The following is a 15,180-nucleotide window of genomic DNA, read 5'->3' as shown; positions in this document are numbered from 1 at the left end:
AAGACCCTTCTCTGAGGTGCACCCCAACCTTGTCTTCAGAGCCTGGTCTGAGGGTAAACTGGCCATCTGCCAAAGCCTGAGAATGCGGGGATCCCGGCCACGTGGAGGGAGCTCTGGTCAGAGCCTTGGAACTGACCAGAGAACCCTTCACTGAGGGGCATGGTGGCCACCAGGCCACGGGGCCAGGGCTAGGGAGCGAGGAGCCTCCCAGGGTGTGGAGAGCCGAGCTGGGCCTGCCCAGAGTGAAGGACGTGGAGGAGGTTTCGGGAAGTGGCCCAGTGGGGCTGGCTCCCTCTCTCAGACAGTTAATAAGGCACCAATTACCTCCGGCCGCCGTCCTCTCTGGGCAGGCTGGGCCCGTCGCCACCATGCTGCCTCCCTGCCTCACGTCCACTCCATCCTGTATTGACAGACGCTTAGGTGTGCTTAGGGGCACACAGCTCCCCACAGCTCCACCCTAGGGGGCCTCCTCTCCCAGTAAACACCAGGCTGACCGCTGACCCCAGAGTGAGGGCATCTCTGGTGCGCCACAGTCAGGCAGTGGGGAGGCCATGAGGGCTGGCATCATCTTCTGCAGGTGGCCCCTGGACACACACAGAACTCAGTGAAGGCCTTCCCCTCCCTGGGCCTCAGTTTTCCACCTGTAAAGTGGGGAGAAGCCAGCATTCCTGTGGTGTAAATGAGGTAGGGCCGTGGCGAGGCAGGTAGGAGAGGGCTAGGAAGACCCCTCCCTCCTGGGTCCAACCTCACCCAGGGTCCCACCCGACTCCTCTTCTCACAGGATAATGCGCAGCCGGCTGGTGGCTCCTCACTGGGCTCCTGGCCCAGGGATCCAGTTTCTTCTCATTTCCTTGGTTGCCTCCGGGCGTCGGGTTTGGGGACACACAGGGTAGAGGCTGGACTACAGGGCGGGGTGGGGGTCTGCATGGTCTGCAGAGCAGTCTCTGCCTCTGCCCTGCTGGGGACACTGTCTGATCCCTCCCCCAGCTCCTCCTGCTCGCTCATCTTTCTCTTTTGGACTCTTGCCTCTGGGTCCAGTCCTGTCTCCCCTCTTTCCAGGTTGTGTCCTCACCCTGCACGCCCTCTCTGTCTCTCTTACTCAGCCAGACCCACCTCCCTGTCTCTGCCTGGGGATCTACCCCTTTCACTTCCACTTTTGCTGATTCTGCTTCTCTGTCCATGCTTTTCTCTCTGTCTCTCTTCCTCTCTGTCTGTCTCCTTTTCCTCTTCCTTCTCTCTGGGTCTTTCTGCCCCTCACTTTCATGCTTCCTCCTCCCCACTGCCAACCACAGGCCTCCGTCTCCAGGTTAGTCTGCTATTCCTTCTGTCTCCCCTAGGGTCCACCAGCTTGACAGTCTTTGAGACGAATATCCTCACCTGCCTTCATTTTCCCGCTCCTGCCCCGAGATCATTGGCTCAAATTGCCCCAGAAGCTTGAGGGCCCCCAGAGTGGGGGCCTTCCATATTCTCACCTATCTCAGGCCTGCCCTTGACCAGATTGTCGGGGGTGGTCCACAGACAAGTTCTCTGTACCCTCTGGTGTTGCCGTGTCTCCATCAGCTGAGATCCGGCTGGTGGGGCTGGGGGCCCTGGGGCATTCCTACAGTGACATCCAGTGGCCAGGTCTGAACCATGTGCGGGAGGCGCAGACAGCCCCTAGGAACCCCAGGACATGTGGGCTCCAGGCTAACATCACTCTGGAGTGGGATGGGGATGCCAGGCCAGCAGGGTCATGGTGCCCTCCTCCTGGAGGGCAACGTCCACCTGCTGATCCCTGCTGCTCACCCCGCCCTGTCCATCTGGAGGCCTGGCTTTGCCCTCTGGCACCCCCTGAGCTTTGCACACAGGGCGGGGACACCTGGATTTCTCTGGCCCCCTGAGTGGGGCCAACTTGGAGGAATTTCTCAAAGCCTATTAGAGCAGTGGCTGCCTCCTGCCTGCCTCCTCAGGCTGGGCAGGGCTGAGGGCGGAGGGAGAGAGGGAGGGAGGGGAAAGAGGAGGAAGGGAAAAAAAGTTGGCAGTCCGACAGCAGAGCTGTGTCTGCATCCATCGCTAAGAGGAGGCCTGTGTGGTGTGGGGCGGGCCAGGAGCAAGGAGAGGCCTTCCTCCCTTTGTGCTCCCCCCTTCTCCTCCCCCCGAGGCCCTATAAATAGGCCCAGCCCAGGCTGTGGCTCAGTTCTCAGAGGGAGGCGAGCACCAGGCAGCGGTCTCAAGCCAAGCCCCCTGCCAGCATGGCCAGCGAGTTCAAGAAGAAGCTCTTTTGGAGGGCGGTGGTGGCCGAGTTCCTGGCCATGATCCTCTTCATCTTCATCAGCATCGGTTCAGCCCTGGGCTTCCACTACCCAATAAAGAGCAACCAGACGACAGGTGCAGTCCAGGATAACGTGAAAGTGTCACTGGCCTTTGGGTTGAGCATCGCCACGCTGGCCCAGAGCGTGGGCCACATCAGCGGTGCCCACCTCAACCCAGCCGTCACACTGGGGCTCCTGCTCAGCTGCCAGATCAGTATCCTCCGGGCCATCATGTACATCATTGCCCAGTGCGTGGGGGCCATCGTCGCCACTGCCATCCTCTCGGGCATCACCTCCTCTCTGCCTGACAACTCGCTTGGCCTCAATGCGGTGAGTGGGGTGGCCCCAGGCTCTGGGGGCTCTAGAATGGTGCTGAGATGGGCCCGTCTCATTCTCCACCCATTGTGCAGATGGGGACGCTGAGGAACAGAGAGGATGAGAGGTTGCTGGAGGTCAAGCAGAGCTGTACCTGGAACTCAGCTATGCCTGCCGTCCAGAGCCTGTTTTCTGCCAGGCACTGTGGGAAGCTGAGACCCAGAGCATAACAGTCTTGCCAATGTCCCCTGCGGGTCTCTATTGTGGGGAATAAGCTCTGGAGGCAGCTAACAGTGGGGCCAGCGGCTCCTCACCCCGGGGCTGCAGTTTCTTCCCCTCCCTCCCCTCAGCCCTGTCTGGGCAGCGGCTCCCTCCCGCATGCAGCCTGCACCCTCTTACACTCTGCCTGCTGCCCCCAGTCTCCCTGGACCACCCGTCTGGCATGTCTGCAGCTGGCCACACAATCCTGTGAGCAGAGCTCTCCCAGAGGGGCTCCTCGAGCATCCAGGCAGCCCCACCTTCACACAGGTCCTCAAACAAACTGCCTTCAAGGAAAAAGCTCCTCTTGCTCTGCTGGCTCCAGGAATGGGGCAAAGATGGGAGGTGAAAACAGTTTCAGGGCAGCCTGCAGGTGACTTTCCTGGATTGGAGCAAAGGGTGGGGGCCGGAGCAGGGACATCTCGCCTCCGTTCTGATGGAGATGGACATCTTCCATCTCTGGGTCTGCTGTCTATCACTGGACGCAGAGAGGTGTGGCGCATGTATTTGTGTCTGTGAGCAGTGTGTGCACACGTGGATGCCAGCATGGGTCTCCGAACCTGCGAAAGCTGGCTGTGTTACTTCTGAAGGTGTATCTGTGAGCGTGTCAGTGCTGCGGTGTGAGTGTGTCTGGAGGTGAGTGCATACCTGTGTGTGCCCACTGTTCGGGCCTGACCTGGGGGCACTCATGATAAGCAGATGTGGGTGACTGGGTGGAAACTGTGGAAAAGAATTCCTCCCGGGCCGCTTAGCACAGCTAATTGGCCGTTGGCAGGCAGCTGCCTGCTGTCGCCGACCTGGGCTTTTCCAGACCCTCAGCCAAGTGCAAACTCAGACCTGGCTTGGGCCACAGCGGGGGGATAATTTGGCCTGAGAGGCCGAGGAAGGCTTGGAGGAGGTCTCAGAGTGCCCGAGGAGGTGTTTTCACAGGGAGGGAGAGAGAAGGAATCAGATCAGGTCTGGGCTGGCGGGACGTGGGCAGGGCAGGCGGGTGTGGGGACAGAGAGGGAGGCAGCCAAAGGCTCCACAGAGAGAGTGGCGGGTGATTAGGCAAGCAGCCGTCCTCCCGCTTCCCAGCCAAAGTCCAGATTCGGCTGCGAAGGTCCATGCAGAGGGCAGCTGGCATGACCCTGCCAGGCAGGGATTAGCACTCCTTGTGTCACCGTGACACTTCACCCAGTCCAGGGCTGAAGGTTAGCCCTTCAGGCTGGAGTTTAAACTTTAGTCAAAGAAGATGTGGTCTTTGTGGGTGTAAGGTCCTCCAGGCCTGTCTCTCTAGTTGGGGCAGAGCCGGGCAACCTCAGGGTGTGCCCACAGAGTAGGGTCAGGATCACCTCGGGGCTCAGCTGGGTATGATGGGCAAGGGGAAGGATCCTTCCTGGGGAGGAATAGAGTCTCCCCAGGCCTTCTGGTCCCCTCTTGACCTTCTTTCTCAAGGGCAAGTCAGGCCAGGCATCTGCTGGTGACTCTCTTCTCTCAAACAGGCATCCCAGGCAGGCTTGAGGAGGGCAAGCATCCCTGTGCAATCTTGATCTGGCCAGGCCCTGATTCAGTGTCTTTTTCCCTTGCCAGCCTCCATTTTTCCAGTCTCCCCAATACCTGGGCTGGGTGGTTTGCAGGAGAGGGAGAAAAGGGAACCCAACCCTGAGTAGGGAAGCAGACAAGTTGGGTTCAAGGCCTGGCTGCTTACTTGTTGACTTTCTTGGAGCTGAGAGCCCTTAAGTCTCCAAGAGGGGACCTTGATATCTCTTGGCCACACCCATACTGCCAGCAAGCTCACTTTGTGGACTTGAGTTTATCACTCTTCGCAGGAGGGGCTGGCTAAGAGGAGCCCAAGAAGTGCCAGGCTGAGCATAAGGGCAGCGAACATCGTGGTGGGAGCCCAGGGACTGCCCTGGCCCCACCATGGAAGTTTGGGGTCCAGAAACACATGTCTTGGGCTGAAGAACTCAGAAAGGGTTCAGAACAATGAGCCTGGGATTTAAAGGGGCCTGGGAGGTGGCCTCAGTGCCTCAAGAAGGGCAGAGACCAGTCTACATAGCAGGTGACATGCTCTTTCCTCCAGGCTCTGGGAGAGGTTTCCCCTAGTCCCTTGAATCCGGGCCTCTCCCAGACCAAACCAGTCGTTGGCATGGAGATTTTCAAGGAAAATAGGGGAAAAAGTGGCAGGAAGTGGTTGGAGTGAGTCAGGGGGTGTCCCATGGGGATATGTTGGAGAAAACTTTCTCCTCACTGAGTCAGGGCTCAGGATATGCCCTGGAGCTACCGTGGACCTCTCTCCATCCTGCCACATCCTAGCTGGTTCTCAAAGCCAGACCCTGAGTTTATTTAGAGTGAAAGACAGAGGCAGCGGCTGGTGCCTGGCCTGCCCTGCCCTAGTTCAGCTACTAATACAGTGTGATTTCAGGCAAGCCACCTCATCTGTGTGGTCCCAGGTCCCATCTGTGGAATGGGTATATCTCAAGACGTGGCTGGGTGCTGGGAACTGGAAGATGCTCTTGAACCTTGAAATTCTGACCACTCACAGGCTCTGTTCATTCTTCCCCTCTCTTGCTTGCTTACCCATGTTCGCTGTAAACATGACTTTCACTACTGCAGACTAAATTCGGGGCTGAGTCAGGCCACTCCCTGCTCTGAGGAGTCCATGGTCCCGAGCAAGATAAGGCCGCTGCGCATCTGTCAAAGATAGGGGGCAGGAGGCAGGTGTGATAAGACGTGTCAGGGCACCTGGGAACTTCTGACCTTGAGCTGTGATGAGGGCCAGGAGGCCTTCAGGGAGGAGGTGTCCCGGGAGCCTAAAAGTAGAGATTCCAGGGTGGAGGGAAGGGGTTTCCCGCAGAGGAGGTCATGGCCTGAGAATCACAGGGTGTGGCTGGTGGGGGGTTGGGTGGGGGATGGGCCATGGTGGGAGACTGGGCCTCTAGAGAACAATGAGCCTTCAGGGTTCAGGTCAGTGTCTGCCTGCGTCCCAGAGCCTGTGAATTCAGCCCCTTTGGGAGCTCAGGCAGAGTGCAAATCGCCTTTATTTTGGGGTCTTTTCTCAACCCTGTTGATGCTGGGCCTGAGTGCCTGGGGCACCTCTTCTACTTCTTGCATCTGGCACCTGACTTTAGCCCCAAACTTTCTGCTTCCCCAGTTTCCTGAGCCTCGGTTTCCCCAACCACAGAAAGAGAGCACCCCCAACTCCCTGACCCCTGTTCCCCGTGCCACCGGTTCTTCCAGGGTTGAGGGCCCTCCGCCTCCCCCAGAGTTGAGGGTGGACTGGGGAAAGGGAAGCCAGTTTTCCGACGGCCCTGTCCAGGGAGTGGGCTGGGGGCTGGGTGGTGGTGCCACAGATGGGACATGTAATTACTGTTTCCAGCCAGAGCCCGATGAGGGGGAAGGCGCAGAGAGAGGCAGAAGCTTTGCGGTGGAGACTTTCCTCACCATGGAAAATTCTGAGGCAGTTTCCCCATTAGAGCCCTTGGAGCCGCCCTGCCGGCCCCATATCGTCCATCCTGACACTGGCCCCTAACCAGGGCTTGCTCTGGGAATCCTCCTCTGAAGAGACTATGCCCTGAGAGGGGATATGGCCCCCCGGGGTCCCTCAGTCTGAGGGGATTCACCTTCTTCCATTGTTCTCCCCCAGCCCAGGTCACAGCCTCCCCTCACTGCCCTGGCTCACTGGAGGGCAATCCCATGCAGTCTCCCCCAACCTGACCTCAGGCCCGCATGGTGTTCCCCACTTTCTCTAGGGCCCCACCCAGCAGGGTGCCTTTAGCCTTACCCACCTAAGGCTTCCCCCAAGCAGCTCAGACATGCCCCCTGCCTGCACCTTGAAGACTGGCTTGGGCAAGCTTTCCTGGAGGCACAGGGAGCCCTTGATTCTTGCTGGCAGAGCCCCCCTGGGGGCATGGTCCCTGCCCTCTGGAAGAACAGATGTATCTGAGCCCTGTGTGGGCTGAGCCCACACAACTGCAGGTAAGGGCAGGAAAATTCCCTCAGCCAGACCCTCTGTCCTGGTTCAGAGGGGCTCCTTAACCCAGGTAGGTTCCCCAGGGGGTAAGTGAGGGGCTCTCTTCACACAACCGAGGAGCTGAGGGCCAGTGGACGAGTACACCCTGAGGCTAAAAACAACTCACAAGCTGATAGAAAAGTGGGAAAATGCCCATTCCCATGAGCATGCCCTTTCAGTGCCTGAAACCCCACCATCAGGACAACCCAGGGCTGGTGTCTGCTCAGGGTAAAGAAAGAACTTACTCTTTTAAACTGGGGAGGGACAGCTTCCAAATCAATAAGCTCCTGGTTACCAGGGCTGTGCAGGCAGGGGGGCGGGCAGCCATGGCTCTGGGGCATGTGGCTCTTGTGGGGCGGGGGCAGTGGTGGGGACCATCTAACATTCCAGGTGGGCGGGAGGCCCTATGACAAGCTCTGGGCTGTATGGAGATCGGCCATGCACATGGCCAGGTGGGAATCCTGCACTCAGGACCCTAGCCTGGAGGGTGACTGCAGGTCTTGGGGGAAGGGGTCCCATGTCAGGCAGGAAGGAATCCTAGAGACAGTTTGGGGCTAAAATCTGGGCTGAGGCCTCTGTTTTACTGATAAGGAAACCACGGCTCACAGATGGGTGGAGTCATTCAAGATTGTGCAGCAGATGATGGCGGAGCAGGACTGTGACCCCAGCCACCTGCCTACAACCCTTGAAAATCTCTGCAAATTGCACATACTTACGCTCACTGGCACACATGTGTGTGTGCACAGTCACAACAGTCTGATGCACATGGGCACACACACACACACACACACACACACACACACACACACACGGGTGGGCGGGAAGAACGTTTTCAAGCCTGGGTGGTCCTGCTCAAGCCCTGGGACCCTAGGAGGAGGTGGAGGGGGGGCTCCTCAATGGCACCTCTTCCTTTCCCGAGCAGGAAGGTGGGGGCTGCCCCCGAGTGAGGAAAGAAGGAGGGAGGAAAGGAGGAAGCCCTTGCTTTGTGTATTGTTCCTTGTCAGGAAGATGAAATGGCTTCTGAGAGCAAATAAAGGGCGCTTTGAGACCTGCTTCTTTCTCTCTTACTCAAGGGTGCCTCCATCCCATCTCCTCCCCCATCCCCAGCCAGCAGTGGACCTGTTTGTCGGAGGACAGCACATGGGGACAGGGTGACAACTCAGAAATGTCACTAGACACACAACACAGACACTTAAGGCCACACACAGCACCTGCCCCCCACCCCACCCCAGAGCCCACATCTGCAAGAGGCGGCATCCTGCCTAATATGGTTAATACATGACTAGTTTGAATGTCCCCCGTGGGCTGAAAAAGAGGGTATGTTCTTGAATTTGGAAGTGCAGGGCATATGTATTTTCCTTAAATCAAGCTTGTTAGTTACGGGGTTTGAATCTTCCCTGTTCTTGCTGTTCATATTATCGACACTTCCCTCCACTAGTTTCTAAGAGAGGTGGTTAACCCCCCTCACTCTGGTACTGGATTGATCATTTTCTTTTTGTAGCTCTGTCAACTTTTGTGTCACCTATTTTTAGGTTGTATAGTTTAGTGTGTACAGGTTGAGAACTTTTATAACTGTTGGGTAGACTTTTCACTTACTTAGTGTCTAATAAACCTCTTAATGTCTAAGGAAAAAGAAGAGTCACATCTGGACATATGTGGTCATGCAGAGACTCTGCAGAGAGCGATGTAGAGAGACACACAAAGCCGTGGATACCCAGAGGCACATGGGCGCTTGAAAAATCACCGATGGAAGGGTGATACTTGGGGAGGGGGCTCACTGAGGTCCCCCTCACTGGGATACTGAGTCCTGCAGGCGGCGGGTGGGTGGGGCGGTCCTTGATGTCTTGTTCTTTAATGGATGCCCAGAGCTCCACCAGGCCTGGTTCAGGAAGGGTGGGACACCAGGATGCTCAGGTCATGCTGGGGCCTTGGGCCTCAGGAGTCACTTTGGTCAGTCTGCTCATGGGCAGCAGGGAGAGGAGGGTTCGAAGTTCATTGCCTGGAGAGGTCAGCTCTGTGCCACTCTGGGGCCCAGGGCACCCTGGCAGCTACAGAACATCTTCTGCCAGCTCCTCAGTCTAAGGTGGCAACAGACAGGACCTTTAGCCAGGTGCATAGGTAGCCAGCACCTTTGCCTGTGAATGTAGGCAGCATAGACTCTGGGGCAAGAATTCTGGCATTGCCATCTCCTTCCCAGGCCTTGAGCTCCCCGTCTGTAACCTCACAGAGTCTTGAGCAGGCTGCCCTGCAAGGTCCACAGAAACTAATATTGGCCTGCAGTCTCCCAGCTAGAAAGCAAATGAACCAGCCCTGGCTCCAGGGAACTTCCTTCTAGAGTGGGTGGAAATGCTAGAAAATTAACATTATCTGCCACTTCTTTTGGGGGAGAGGGGACACACCTAACAACTTGTGGGATCTTACTTCCCTGACCAGGAGTCAAACCCAGGCCCTCAGCAGTGAAAAGTGCAGAGTCCTAACCACTGGGCATCCAAGAAACTTCCTTGTCTGCCCCTCCTGTTTCCACACAGTAAGTGCCCCTTCGAGGTCTGGGCAGGGAGATGAGAAGGTGCCCGTATTCTGTCCCCACTGAGCTCCCAGGCCAGGGGTTCTGAGGCACTCGATAGGAGACAAAAAGTTTATCTCTCTGCAAGATTTGCAGGCTGTTTAGTGAGGGCTTGATGAGTGACAGCAGAAGTTAATTCCAGCCAGGGACCTGGAAAAACTCCTTGATGCTGAATTGGAATTGATGGAGGAATCTGAATTGGACCTTGAGAGTGGGCTTCAGTGGGTTTGATACAAAACTGGAGAGCTTGCATCTTTCTGATGCTTAAGATTAAATGTGTGGCTTTTCTCTTATTTATACTTGTGTTCAGAAAATTGTTACTGTTTTTTTTTTTTTTTGTTTTGCCTTAATTAGTGAAATAGAAGACCCGGGCTGGGCAAAATGCTCTGGGGATGTACAAACTTTTTTTTCAATAACAAGTAACCACAACTGGGATTAGCCCTATTTATGCCATTGTGTCAAATTCAATAGGTTGTAAACAGGAACATGGGCTTCTCAGGTGGTTCAGCGGTAAAGAATCTGCTTGTCAAACAGGGGATGCTGGTTCGATTCCTGGTCTGGGAAGATCCCCTGGAGAAGGAAATGGCAACCAGCTCCAGTATCCTTGCCTGGAAAATCCCATGGACAGAGGAGCCTGGCGGGTTACAGTCCATGGGGTCGTAAAGAGTCAGAAACGACTCAAGAGATGAAATAACAATAGTAACAAAATCGGAACATTGGGTCTGAATTTTTACTTGCTCTCTTCTGGACGTCAAATTTCAGCAGACCTTTATCCATTTCAATTTGGAATGATCGATGATTTTTTTTTTTTTTAGATGTAAGTAGCACACTTTCTTAGGCAGTTGAAAGAGAGGAGATTGTAGAAGCAATCAGGGGAGTCTTCCTTTTGATGGTGGTGGTGGTAATGGGTTTAGGGAGAGGAAATTTACTAACCCATGTGGTTCTGGGCAGTCAAATTCTAAGGGCTCTGGGCCGCTAGGATGAGGTATGTCTTAGAGTCCCCAGGGCAGATATCACTTCTTGTGGACTGGGCATGGCACCAGGGCCCTTGGTCTGCTCACTTTGCATGAAAAGTGGTGTCCTTGGGCAGAGCAGGAGCTGAAATGCTGAGATTTGGTTAAGAATGAGCTCGCCCAGACCACATCTGTGATGAGTGCAGTGGGGATGAGGAGTATGAGGCAGGAGCCACTTAGAGCGATCATTCCATTAATCAGAGTGGAAGGGCTGGTTTCAGGACTCCTGCCAGCCAGCAATTAGGCAGACCCTGGGGATCAAAGGAGTGTGTGGAGGCGCGCGGGAGGAGGAGCCCTGAGCTTCCTGAGCACTCAGACACGGAGGGCAGCAGCAGGTGTGAATGTGATGGGCATCGGTGCAAGTTGCCTGGCCTCATCATCCTGGCCTCCGTGGAGCCTGTCTCTGCTCCAGGTGGGCCTCACTCTACTGTCCACACTCCTGAGCAGCACAGCCCCTCCTGTTCTGCCTGCCCCACCTAGTTCTGAGGATAAGAGAAAGAACCAGAACAAAGCCACAACAACTATCCTGAGCCCACCTGCCTCTGCAACCCTTTCCAAATGCCCCAAGACAGCCCCTACCCCTCCACCCCAAGCCTTAGAACCTCTGGCCTCTCTGGAGAATGGGGAAGGAAAAATTAGATCTACTTTACAGATGGGGAAACTGAGGACCAGAGAGGGGCAAGACCATGGTCATAGTGCCAGCAAGTAGGAGAGTAGGGACCTGAACTCAGGATCACTTCTACAGCCCCACACTGGGGTGCAAAGAAAGCTGGGTACTTCCCAGAGGGCTGGCTGAGCTGAGGGGCTGCAGCCCTGGGGTCGGCCAGGAAAGGCGCGCAGAGCTGGGGCTGCAACCGAGGGGAGGGGATATGAGTCATTTTCCCTGTGATCCAGGGCGGCAGACAAAGGCGGGAAGAGAATTGTTCTTGTAAGATGGCCTCAGGGTGGGGCTGTAAAAACCTCTGGATGGTGGAGGGGTGCCCTCCACCTAGGATTCTGCAAAATGCCCTGTAGCCTTGGAGACACCCCCACCCTGCTCAGGAAGAAGGTTCAAGTTCAGTCTTATTTGGACACACCAGCCCTGCCTGGGAGAAGGCAGCCTCCGTGGCCACATCGAGGCATATTTGTGAGTGGGCCTTGGCCCACGTGGCCCAGGTCCCCTGTGTGGGCATATTTGGCCCCTGGGACCGACCCCCACATGGGGGATGGTGCAGAGGCTCCTTGGGGAGGGGTCCCCTGGCTGCAGCTACAGAGGGAGGGCTTTGGTGACCTCATGGCAGCTCCCATTCCCTTCTTTTTCCATGAGTCATGTTTCTAAAAGTGGCCCAGGAGCAAGTGGGAGCCAGACGGTGGTGGCGGGGCCTGTGTGGCCAGGAGGGAGAAGGAGGGGGCAGATAGGGAGGGTGGGGCCCAGAGGAAATGGGAGAGAGACAGCGGAGGGGAGAGACAGACAGAGGTGGGAAGGAGACAGAGGTGGGGGCTGCGAGGAACAGAGGCTCAAGGGAGAGATGGACACGGGAAGCTGCGGCCAGCTAACTGCCGAAGTCCCTCTCCAGCTCTGCAGGGGGTGCGGTGGAATGTTCAAGATGTGGGGGTAGGAAGAAATGTCTCCAGCTGGGCCCTCCCACCCATTTGCTCCTCTTCTTCTTTGACTGTCCCTGAATGTCCCTGATCATCTCTTCCCATGCCTAGCGCTTGCCTGTCACTTATGGCCTTGATACCCCAGGGTACCCTGGTCTGGATGTAGATGGATGCAGAAGCACCATCATCTCCAGGCCCCTCTAGCCTCTGGGGAGGATGCCGAGGGGTTTAGGACAAGCTGGTTCTTCCTCAACAGGTGTGGGAGGGGCCAAGGCCTGATGCTTACTGCTGGCTGTAAGTACTTGAGTGTGGTGGATGCAGTGGGCTCTGAGGGCACTGAGGGTCTGGCCTTTGGTGCCCAGGCCTGGGGGCCCTGGGACTCCATCCTCACTGCTCTGCTCACTGAGACTCTCTGCCCCTCTCCCCCACAGCTGGCCCCTGGCGTGAACTCGGGCCAGGGCCTGGGCATCGAGATCATTGGGACTCTGCAGCTGGTGCTGTGTGTGCTGGCCACCACCGACCGGAGGCGCCGCGACCTCGGGGGCTCCGGGCCCCTGGCCATTGGCTTCTCTGTGGCCCTGGGACACCTGCTGGCGGTGAGTGGGGGGATCTTCCCAAGTAGGAGTGCTGGTGGGGAGGGTGGAGCCAGGCTGCTGAGGGTGTCCTGTTGAGGGCAGGGGGTGGGACTCACACAGGGCTCATTCCACGGGTTGGGGGACCAGCTGCCCTGGAGAGGGAAGCACAGGGCCTGGCTGACCATCCTTCCAGGTCTGATGGTCACTGCCCTGTTTCCCTTCTGGTCTTCTTCCTCCATGTCACCCTCTCCCTCTGTCTCTTTCTCTCCATCTCCTCTCCTGTTCCCCCTGACCCTTGCCTCCTACAGATAGACTACACTGGCTGCGGTATTAACCCTGCCCGGTCCTTCGGCTCCTCGGTGATCACGCACAATTTCCAGGACCACTGGGTAAGGGGTCGAAGGGCTGTACCGTGCAGGTGGGAGGGAGATTTTGGTGCCTTGTGGTAGATCCATCCCCCACCCTGTGACATCATCTTCCATCACAGAGGCCCTGCGAGATGGCCAGGGGGAGGAACTCAGGAAGATGAGACTTGAGATACAGAGGTGGTGGGTTCACACCTCAGGCAGGGCAGTGCAGGCAGCCTCCTCTCCCAGGCATGCTGAGTTGGGTCACACAGAAGCAAGGAGAAAATCACTATCTAAGTCCTGGCTTGGACCAGTTGTAGGGGGTGGAGGGCTGCAGATGCTGGGGTTCAGCACTGCCTTTTCTGTCCCAGGCACAGGTTGGGGTGCACCATGCAGTGGGGGGTTGGGTCGGGGCTCTCATGGGAAGCAGGTCACATCAGGGCCCGCTGAGCACGTCTGCTGTCTGTTCCTAGATCTTCTGGGTGGGGCCGTTCATCGGAGCAGCCCTGGCAGTGCTCATCTATGACTTCATCCTGGCCCCACGCAGCAGCGACCTCACAGACCGCGTGAAGGTGTGGACCAGCGGTCAGGTGGAGGAGTATGACCTGGATGCCGACGACATCAACTCCAGGGTGGAGATGAAGCCCAAATAAGGGGGCTAGGCCTGGGCATCCACGTCGGGGGTGGGGGGGGCAGGGGCGGGCAGAGGGAGGGGAGGGGTGAAATCTGTATCATAGACACTCTGACAAGCTGGCCAAAGTCGCTTCCCGAAGATCCACAGGGCTTGTGTGGCCAAGCCTGATTTGGGACTGTTGCTATCACCTTCTTTCTCTTTCTCCTCTTCCCGGCTTTGGGGATCGCTGAGGACCAAGATTTTCCAATCATCCATTCCCTTGAAGTCACAAAGGAGGCGAAAGAGAGGGACCTACCTTGCTAAGTTGTCCTCTCAGAGTGTGATGGGAGGTATGCCAGAAACCGCCCCCCCCATCCCCAAATTGCTCACCAGCTCACCTGCCGAAGGTGCCTGGGGCTCCTCGGTGATTGCTTTGTGCCTCCGGGCGTGGCCCTCTTTCCTGTAACATGCACTTGCCCCAAGGATGCTCTGAGGGGGAAGAGACCCCACCAAGTGCAGTGGTGGGGTCAGGGGGCAGTCAGAGCCCGTCCTTGCGGACTGGCTGGCTTCCAGGGCTGCTCCCCCAGCTCTGGAGGTGCTGTACGACCTTGGGAACATCTCAGTCTTGGGGACTCAGTAATTCCATCTGTAAAGTGGCAGGGGTAGGGAGAGCTACATGGGCCCGAGACCCCTTGCAGAATCACTTACAGGATTCTGTAAGTGTAGACACACTGCACATTCTGGAAGACCTAGTCTGGCCCAGCGCTGCTTCTTCCACTTGCCTAGTATATAGTTGTAACCTACACATCTATGTGAACACATGTACATAGACACACATGTTCCAAAGCAAAGAGCAACAGGTCATCCAGCCGTTGGAAGTTCCCGTTCCTGGGGAGCAGGGCTGAGAGTGGACAGAGCCTGCTGTTGCAGAATGAAGATCATCTGAGGGAGGGGGAGGAATGTCCACGTTCCTTCACTGAGCTGTGGTTGATCTTTTCCACCTATCATTGCATCGCCCTCAGCGTTATTTGGTTCTTCAGTTTCTCTTGCCAGTGCAGACACAGGTCAACATTATGTAGGGGTGTGTTGACTGAAGGACACTTGGTCATCCGAAGGTCAGCCCCTGGAGACAGATGTCCTTGCTGGACCCTCAGTGAGGGTTCTGAGCCCCCAGCTGATCCCGAGGTGGGAGGAGAAGCAGATTCCCCCCTTATTCCAGAGGTCCTGGTTGGAAGCCCTGGGGGGAAGCCGGGTGACCTGCACAGGCTTCCTAGGCCATAGGCTTCCCTCTTCATTTATTTGGAGGGGAGAGTTGGTCTTGACCGAATGAAGTAGCTGTGGCTTCAGCCCAAGGATAATTCTGAGCACAGTCTGTTAGCAGCTATCTACACATTCCATACAAATCCACAAGGGCCAGAGTAGGTCCCCCCATGCCCCGCAGCCACGATGGTGACAAACACTGGGAGACACAATACATAGGTATCTGGAAGCAGCAGGACGACCAGGAGGCCCTTAATGATCACAACACATCATGACATCCATACACTCTCTCCTCCATTTCTGAGCAAAAGCTTCTAGTCCATTTAACAGAGAAAGAAACTGAGGTCCAGGACCCGGAGCAAGACGACGA

The 15,180-nt window shown here is 56.6% G+C and overlaps 1 protein-coding gene across 1 annotated transcript; it reads left to right on the top strand.

Moving 5' to 3' along the window:
• Positions 1–2,227: 2,227 nt before the first annotated feature.
• AQP1 (aquaporin 1 (Colton blood group)) lies at positions 2,228–13,589 on the top strand (the record flags this gene model as incomplete). Its single annotated transcript, NM_001009194.1, is given in 4 exon segments — positions 2,228–2,621; positions 12,447–12,611; positions 12,899–12,979; positions 13,411–13,589. Coding segments are annotated over 4 exon segments (815 nt in total), but the record flags the coding sequence as incomplete, so codon positions are not given.
• Between the last annotated feature and the right edge of the window lie 1,591 nt (positions 13,590–15,180).

The sequence above is a fragment of the Ovis aries genome, chromosome 4, assembly GCF_016772045.2.
Source record: "Ovis aries strain OAR_USU_Benz2616 breed Rambouillet chromosome 4, ARS-UI_Ramb_v3.0, whole genome shotgun sequence".
Lineage (NCBI taxonomy): Eukaryota > Metazoa > Chordata > Mammalia > Artiodactyla > Bovidae > Ovis > Ovis aries.
The sequence above is the reverse complement of the archived record's forward strand: the minus strand, read 5'-3'. Positions and strand labels throughout refer to the sequence as shown.